Source organism: Ostrinia nubilalis, chromosome 7, assembly GCF_963855985.1.
Source record: "Ostrinia nubilalis chromosome 7, ilOstNubi1.1, whole genome shotgun sequence".
Classification (NCBI taxonomy): domain Eukaryota; kingdom Metazoa; phylum Arthropoda; class Insecta; order Lepidoptera; family Crambidae; genus Ostrinia; species Ostrinia nubilalis.
Window position 1 is genome coordinate 12,590,336 of NC_087094.1, and position 9,516 is coordinate 12,599,851.

At 41.6% G+C, this 9,516-nt stretch overlaps 1 protein-coding gene across 2 annotated transcripts in view; it reads left to right on the forward strand.

The window, feature by feature from the left end:
• LOC135073345 (protein sprouty) overlaps positions 1–6,436 on the forward strand; it is a 46,783-nt gene extending 40,347 nt beyond the window's left edge. The window contains exons 1-2 of one of the 2 annotated variants that reach the window (XM_063967495.1): positions 1,731–1,939; positions 5,261–6,436. In XM_063967495.1, the coding sequence (XP_063823565.1) occupies positions 5,318–5,950 (633 nt within the window). In that variant the 5' untranslated portion in view covers positions 1,731–1,939; positions 5,261–5,317 and the 3' untranslated portion in view covers positions 5,951–6,436. Of the gene's footprint in view, positions 1–1,730; positions 1,940–5,260 lie in introns of those variants that run through there. The other variant, XM_063967496.1, reaches the window with a different exon arrangement.
• Positions 6,437–9,516: the final 3,080 nt, after the last annotated feature.

Here is a 9,516-nt window from a genome sequence, read left to right on the forward strand (position 1 = left end):
CTTAAATCAAGTCTTAATACGGTCACGGCTCAAGATTTTTTTGTCCATTTCAGCGTTCTTTTTACTCTTTTGACGTTGCGTTGACAGCTTTTACCTAAATTCGCGCGGAATATTTTTGTGAAATGGCTCTTAACGGACGTACAAAAACTTGGGATGCACTTTTTGTGTCTTCTACTAATTTTCGCATGCCGTAATGGCGTGTTCTTGGACAAAAAACGCGCCATTATTATTTCAAGATTCGTCAATGTGGGTACCAAGATCGCGATAACGTGTGTTTCATTGAAGTCGGGGCCGGTAATGTCGTTTGGGCTCCTGAACCGGCAAAGGTCTGGGACTGTGACGATTACGAGCGGCTGCATCTCAACAATAGAACTCAGACGAATGAACGGGCCAGGTAGATTTTTTTCATAATGGCTGCCGTCCCTCCGGTTCCATTCACGGTTGCAATGACCGCTCTTTGTTCTAAGTGTATTACTTTTTGTTTCCTCGTGACTTTTCCGCCGGTTATTCATTCAACGCGATAAAACTCATTTGTTTGCCTAAGGCTCGAATTATTTGTCTTTACGTAATAATTTGATCAATCATGTCTTCTGCTGAAATCTCTTGAATTTCATACCATTTTGCATCTTTATCAGATATTTTAACGCTGCACCGTCGTTTGATTAATGATACACCAAATACATTGCATAACACCGTGAACATTCCTAGACTATGATAATATTTAATTAGATTCCTCATACATTTCGCTTACCAAGTAATTTTGTCTCAATAAACAACTACATTACATACTCGTACATATTGTTATTATTGAGATATTAATTTTATCTCATGTCTGTGGTTCAGACGTCTTTGAGAGCGATAAAAAGAAGGTTTTAAGTTCATATGTCAATCAACTCAATTAGATACAAAATGAGTAGAGATCGCAAGACCGTGCGCTCTCGGAGCGCACGAGTCGAAGTAGGTATAGGGGCGCGTAAGTAGTGTAGTTGTTAGTTAGGTGATGGGCCGTGTTGTCGCGCTCAGCCTGGCCCAGCTGCTGCCGTGTGCGGCGTTATCGCTCGTCCTTGACACAGAGACACGCGTGTACAACGCGCCTTATTGTCGCTGCAACCTTGCGAAAATTACCGGCGCGATAACAGACGTCGTCGACGACGCCCGCTCGCGCGCCTTCCATCACGCGCTGCCAAATTATATTTGTGAATGAATGGAAGCGTTACATACGCGCCCATCAGTCTTCCGACGGCTGCAATCCAAAATAGACAACCCAACTCCTAAAACTAAAACACTTTCGCTCCAGTGCCAGTGAAAAATAACCTCCTGATTTCGAGTGCCACGTTTGACCTTTACGTTAGTATTCGTTATAAAAAAACGTACGGTTGCCTGTGAAATGTGAGTGCATGGCCGTTGCAGGACGAAAGTGGGCGGCATCCCGGTGGCGCGACTCTCGCCGACCGGAAACCCAATTCCCGGATGCGGCTGTGCGGGGGGATCTCGCCGGAAGCTCGGTAAACGAGCACATCCGCTGCCGCCGCCCGCGCCGCAAAATTTGGCACCGCGAGCGCTCGCAGCCCGCTTCCGGCCCCCGCCCCCCGGACCCCTAACGTCGCTCGCCCGCGAAAATAGCGGCCAACCGCTCCGTGTACGCGGTTCATTCAGTATGGCCGCCTTCCATTCATAAAAAGGCGAGGCGCGGGCGGCGTGGCGAGAGACGGGGGGAGCGCGGCCTCTCCCGCCGACCCGCGCCCGCGGCCGACGCCAGTGCGGAATGTGCCAGCGAACGGAACGGTCGTTTCGTCGGAGCGTAGCGCTAGCGCTCCCGGTTTTCCTTTAAAATGTGTATAAGAATAAGTGCAGTGAATCCGCACGAGTTCGGAACGGTTACAAAAAACGCCGTCGTCGAGATCAGGAGTAGAAATCAACGAAGAACTTCAGCGAGGAAGTGAGTAGCGGCCATATTGCAGTGATAACCGCGCGGCGGGCGGACGAGAATCGAGGCCGGTGCGTGGGCCGCCCCCCGCCCGCGCCAGGTGCCCTCCGGACCGCGCCGGTCTTATGAACCTTCCCGTGGATTTGCGCGACTGAAATTCGGTGGTCATACCGTATTTTTGTGTGTTAGTGAATCTTCCGGCGCGGTGTCGGAGCGGTACCCTAAGCCGCCCCAATGCGGAGCGGAAAAGAGCTCAGTGTTGTGTGGGGCCAAACGGTCCAAGTGCCCTTGTGGAAAGATGTGTGTAGGAGACGTGTGACCGTGGACCGTCTGGTTCGTAAGTACATGACATCCTGAGGTGGAACACCTCACAGCGACCGGATCGCTCGTGCCCCGATAGCAGATTGAACTTGTGTTAATTCGGAACGGCCGGATTTTAAATTTAGACCACATAGGTTTGCGTGGGTAGTAATTACATGTATTGCGAAGAAATCGAGCTAACATGAATGACGCGAGCCGACGCCTCGCCGCGCCGCGCCGCCCGGCGGCACACGTGCGCGAGTCCGCCGCGGTCGCCGCCGACACATAATAACGCTTTCATTTATGGAACCGAACCAACAAAAACATCTAATGCAACCACACGAAAGTAACGAGACATGACTTGCTTGGAAACCGGGACCATGCAATGAGACTGTTACAAAACTCTAAAACAACCAAAACACTTTCGAGTACGAGTTTCTAAACAGCGAAAGCAACGAGTCCTAATTTGTAAAATATCCAAAACTACCCGCAATCAGGCAGATATTAAGAAAAGAATATATTTATTATAGCAACTGCTGGACGAATTTCGACAAAAAAATGATAACCGTGAACACAGATAAAGAGTTATTGTAAACAATGGCAATTTAAACTCTTTTATATCTTGTAACGAACTATTTAGATAACGCGTATATTTAGACAAAACAAAATAAGACCATTAAATTGAAGTCTTTCGAAGATTTTAAATCTGAATCTTGCTAGAATCCATTTTCAAAGCCAAATGAACGAGATATAAAATACAACATTAGTCATTGACAATACGAAGACCTTCAAAAGGATATTCCACTTTTAAGTAGATAGGTACCATTTAATCTTTATACCATACCAGAGTGAATAATGATAGAAGATTCCAGTGTATTCTACACATTACCTAAACTTAAGCATTTTATCCGTCAAGAATTACAGAACAATTTATAGAAACTACTTAAAATATCAACGATTTTGAAAGCTTAATCCAAATCAAGCACAAGCATCCAAGAAAAACAACTTTTATTGAACGTATACTACTGCTACTCACCATATCATTCCTCGAGTATGAATTACTTCATTCATTGTAAAACAGCAATGGTGCTGTTGGAGAATATAATCTCATAAACATCTACCTACCATAGATCCTGATGATACCGTTTCTTTTTTCAATTTCTTTACAAGTGATTTCAATTAAGTCGAAAACGTAATGTTGTTGATTTCACGTAACTGCTGTGATCGAAATAAAGCCTATTGTAGAGCTTCTAAGATTCCAGGAAGGATTCAATGAAATCTATTCTGAGAGAAGATAAAAACGAAAATGAAAGGTGGCTTTCAACAAAGGGGTCCAACCACTGCAATAAGAAAGCCCCAACCATGCCCGAACAACAATTCAGTAAACTCGATTCATTGCATTATGTTTTGAAACGAAAAATGCATGATACGTTGTTTGAAATTGTTGAAATTTATTACTGAAGAGCAAATATTTACATCGATGAAAACATGTTATCCAACCATTATGAGTTGGCTCTACATATTTTTAAAAAATAATGGCTTTGTTGCTATCGATCAATTCACAACAGACACGACCAAGAATTATAACCTCAAGAAGAATATACTGACATGAAATAACCTAAACCTGATTCTAGTTTATATTGAAATACCTTATCATACCCTATGGATAACCATATTCCTACATGTAGCATCTTATTTGAACATATGAATCAGATGCCGCCGATCCGATCCGAATACGATTATCGAAAAGGCTTATCTATAAAAATATTACATTTGACATTACAAGCAAGACTGATAAGCTGATTCAACTAAAAGTTATTAAAATTAAGCGTCAAATATAAGAAAAATATGGTATAAAGACGTAAATACACAACCGAGATGCTATGATTAATTAATAGTAATTTATTAAGATTTGAATTAAAGAAGAAGAAGTCAACAAAACACTTATTGGAAATATCATCGACATTTATTTACTGCGATCATATACTTACTTATCTAAGTTATAAAGACTACTTGATCAAGAAAAATATACTGCAGATTTTAATGGAGATACATAACGACATGAAAATACAACAAAAATTATTTAATAAGCCATATTCTACTTCTTTATGTGTAAACATTCAAGTCTTTAAAAGCTCCTGCATGTAAAAGAGCAAATTGATACGGACGATGAAAGTCTATTAGGTAATAAATTATTACATAAAGAATGTTAAATTCACGTTTATGCCAGGAAGACAGCAGTCACGTTGAGATGTAACACTTTAACATGAAAAGTTGTCGGTATATAAAGACCAGTTCAACTTCCGAAACAATTTCTTTAATCAGAATTTTGGCAACGATGGACGGACGATAGCACATCATGCTTTACTGTGGTGTTTTATGTAGTTATTACAGATCCTATTTTGCAACATAAAATAATTATAATCTGATGTCATTTGACCATGTATCATCAAATAATATGGTCATTTGAAATACACATCAGATTACATCCACATTGAAAGAAAATTTGTCTAGGATAAAGGTCACAACTTCACAAGGTGCTAAGAGCTCTAGCTAGATGATTGTCACTGGCCTGGGTGTATAGCTTTAGTGTAAGATGATTCATTATAATAGAAACTGGGATACGGTATTTTCGTTACAAAAAAGGATGTACTCAATCAAAACAGTAAAAAAATCAACACACGTCTCCTTAATACTTCTCCGAAGAAGACACACGTCTTAGGTACTCCTCTCACACATCAGTGATAAAATTGATTATGGTTTTAGAGGGAATGGATGAATATGAATGGATTTGAACATGAGCTTATTTGTAGTTTATGCATCGATCAATTACAAATCTATTGAACCGTTACGGCTTCTCGGAAATGCAATGGCATAATGTAAATTGTAATGCATTCAAATGATTACCTATATGCATGGATAGCTTTACCCTGTCAAGGTCCATCTTACACCTTTGGGACATATTGTGATCAAGCAAGCTGTCCTATTTCGAATGAATCTTGTAACTAATGAATGTCTTTCTGTTGTCTGCAGGTGGGGACGATGAGGGAACAGGAAGGCGACGGCCCGGAGAGCCGTTAGCCGGACTCAATGGATGAGTATGGCGGGCCGGCGGCGCCGCCCCGGCCGCCCAAGCCGGCGGCGCGCGTTCACAGGCCTACGGGCGCGCGCCAGCCTACCGTGTCGCTGCTCCGGCCGCGACCCGAGGCCGAGCGCGAGCGCAACGCCTACGTGGAGGCGCCGCGGCGAGCGCACGCTGCACCAGCCACGAACACAGCCGCACACCAGCCGCTCAAGCCGGTGACGACGCAGCCGGCCGCCGCGGCCGACAAGCGGCGCGCCGGCCCGGCCGACTCGATCGTATGCGATACGTGCGGTCGCTGTCGATGCGAGCAGTGCGCGCGGCCCAGGCCACTACCTTCCCGCTGGTTGTGCGGCTCGTGCCTTTGCAGCGCCGAAGCGTGCGTCGACTACGCGTCGTGCATGTGCTGCGTTAAAGCGCTGTTCTACCACTGCGGGAGCGGCGAGGAGGAGGCGGGCGAGCCGTGCGCGTGCGGGCCGCGGCTGGCGTGCGTGGGCGCGCTGGCGCTGCCGCTGCCGTGCCTGTGGCTGTACTGGCCGCTGCGCGGGTGCGCGGCGGCGGGCGCGGCGCTGTACGCGCGCTGCCGCCGCTCCGGCTGCCGCTGCCCCGAGCCTCCGCCGCGGCTCTCCAGTATTATCTAGTCCCGCCGCGCCGCCCGCGCCCTCCGAAGCGCCGAGTCGAGCGGCGCGAGTGCGTCTGCGTTGTACAAATATTTATTGGCGAGCGGAGAGCTTCGGACCGCGCGGGGGTGGACTCAGTGATCTGTGCCTGGTCCGAGTGCTGAGTGGTGTGAGGGCGCGGGGCCGACACGGACGAGCGCCCCGCGCTCACTGAGTGAATCTTCTACGTGTACCTATCTACCTTGTAAATATAGTCGTATAGTGTGAATGTACGTGAACGTGTCGCTGAACGTCGAAAGTCTCAAATTTTCTTGAGACCGTAACGTGTCATAAGAAAACGATAACGTTAGTATTTTGGATTCCACACAAATCCAGAGAAGATTAAGAAATGAGATATAAAACATACTTATTAAGATGTAGATAATTTACCATTTATTTATTAACTGAATTTGTATTTATTTGTAAATAAAACGACAGCAATTATATTATAAATAATACGAATGTTTACTATTATGTTTTTTTTTCGCCCCTTTGCCAATTTACAACTTCAACAAAGTTGCATCTTGGCCTAAGATAATGAAATTATCAGACACAAAGTAAATGTTATACAGTTCACCCACCTTGAATGTTCTTGCCAAGCATTCCTTGTTAGATGATGGCCTTATTACAAAATTGATTTATAAGGATTGCCCTAATGGTGGATGACCTTTCTACTTATGTGAAATAATATATAAAAAACTTGGCAGTATTAAAAGCCTTGCAAAAGTTTGTTACAAAGTGAAATCATGGAAACGTGTATTTTATTCTTTAAAACAATTAGGCACTATAAAATCACCATTATAACGGTGGCAGCATTGAAACCCATCATTTTATAACTGATGTTGAAAACAGATAGATAATTAACTATTCATAAAGGATCTCTCTCAAATCTTGAGTTAACCAAGCGCCAGGAACCTGTCATATTAGAAATGTTAGATGCAACAAACTAGTTAGACTGGACCTAACGGTTAGCACTTATGAAATTATTATTATATAACATTTTTAAGTGATACGGTAGTGGCAGGTGGTTACTTGAAGAATGCATGAAAATACATAAACTATGACAGCCATAAAACTTTATGTGTGCCGGTATTACTCGAATAACATACGGCAGATATCAAATTGTCATTTACATAATTATTTAATTTGGATAGCGAAGATAAAGAAGAATCGCAAAAGATAAGGTTTCAAACCAATTCCACAAATTGGTAGTAATTTAAATTGTAAAATCACTGAATTATAGTAATTATTGTTCCCAAATACCCAGTTGTGATTAATTCTGCTGTATCGAGTAACAAAATGTAATTATTATTTTTATTTTTATAAACTTACATGCATGATTAATGTTCTCGAAGGGGCTGGAAGAAATTTATTCAGCCATCAGCTCGAGCCTAATGTTATGAAATTTCAAAATTATCATGTTCTATTGGCGAGTGTGGTCAGGTTTGGACGCGTATAAATAATGCATAGAGCCGCAGACGAGTGCGTGAGCGCAGGGCGGAAGCCGCGCCGACCGTCCGCAGGGCTGCCAGTGCATCCTGGAATACCGGGACTATAATGGCCTAAGAGTGTTGATTAAGTAATTTAGGAAAAGGTTTGCTTAGAAAATTTATGTTAGTCCATTTATTTTGGCAAGCTTGCATTATTTTACATGTGCGTGAGTGAGAAAAAATTATATTCAAGCAAACTATCAACTCATAAATTTTAAAAAATATAGTAAAATCTTTCTATCTTTCATACATCAATATTGAAGAATTATTAGAACTTGAATCTATCATAATCTTGGCATAAAACAATTTATTGGACACTGTCCACATGCTACGGCCAAGTTTCAGAAAAATCCTGAAATTTCCACCACTACTTTCTAACCGCCTTCAAAAAAGGAATCTTATAACCATTGAAATTGTCAGTGTAACTTTTCGCAAGAGCGAACTACTCGTATTTTAAAAAAGGAAGAGGTTCCCAAATCTTAGTTCAAGTAGGCATTTTTTTAAAGTATTCCTGTGTCCCGCTCTTGTGGCAGCCCTGGGAGGAAACGGCAGCGCGTGCGTCGCGCCCGCTTCCTCCGCTGTCGCCATCCGGGATGCGCCTCCTGTTGTCACTCTTCCTCCTCGAGATGATTCAATGAGCGCTATTTATACAGCGGATTATAAATACTGTACGTGCTTTTCGGATGCGGACGAAGATGTAAGTATAACAAGGGTAAGGCTAAAAACTTATTTCAGTCCATGACGTTAATACAAAATCCTGGATCAGATTAGAATCTACTATGAGAAAATTTCATATAAAAACACTCCCTTAATTTATTAATGAATGAAAAATTACAGTTAGATGGCATTAAATCAAAACACACCACTAATAGAACGGTAGAATCTATTATTTACCTTACGTTGAATTTTCTACATATATAGAAACACGTAGAGCTTTACCAAATTTCTCAATTGAGATGTATGACCATAAAATTTTCTATCCGAAAAAAAGTTAAATACAAAGATTTGCAAGCTTAAATCCATTTGAACTCGAATCAATAATTTCGCTATTGTATTTAAAAGTGTTTCATTTGATTATATTTTAATCTTGTAAACAAAACGTATCGCCAAATGTAGGTAATCGTTTTGTAAATATTTGACATAGTCCAGACAGTGAAGCCAGTTACAATTGCCTACCTTAAATCTTAATTTAGACATGAGTGGTCGATGACAAAATTAGAATTTGTGTCATTTTACAAGAAATTTAAAAAGTAAAACACGCTTTAATACAGGTTTGGATAAGAATTACCCACTTACGTAATTATGCTTTTCCACATTATGGTTCAAGTTCACTAATAGCTATTTATTTATTTATCAATAAGAACAAAATAGAGTTGAACCAGTTTATTTATTTAGGAAAACCAGGGTTTTACAGTGTGTAATAAAAACAACTTGCTAATTTAAAGTTGAACTTACAAATTTTTTGTAGTTGTTAACTTTTATGTAGTTGTAGAGCAAATTTCTTGTTACAGATGCAATTTAGAATTAGCTATATAAACATGATTGAAAGGGAAGCCGCCATATATGGAACCCTTAAGGAACCTGGCCTGTTGTGGGGACCTGCTGCAGATGTATTAGGATTGAATACCAAACGAGCTAGCTCCAAGACTACGCATTAATCATGGCCGCACAGCTCTATCAGTACTCGATATGGTGTGACATATACATAATGAAGATGTTTTATTTAAAACGTCTCTTATGATACACATGTTTTTCAAAGGTACTTAGATAATTAGTCAGTATCGCTAATCATCGATTTGCAACCATTTAAGTTCTCAGTGTAACTTTTCACAAGCGAGCGAAATAACTCTTAGAATAAATGTCCGTTCTTAAAACTTAAAAAAAATAACAAGAGGATAGTGGTAGATGGGCTGGTCGTATCTCTGGTAAAACTAAACATAGAAGAAAAATTTGAAACATCTTAGAAAGTGCAGCATAGGAAATTATTCCAGTAAATAGGACGACGACCATTCATCAGGATCTACGGGTCTTGGAAGAGGTCCTGAAAACTGAAAATCA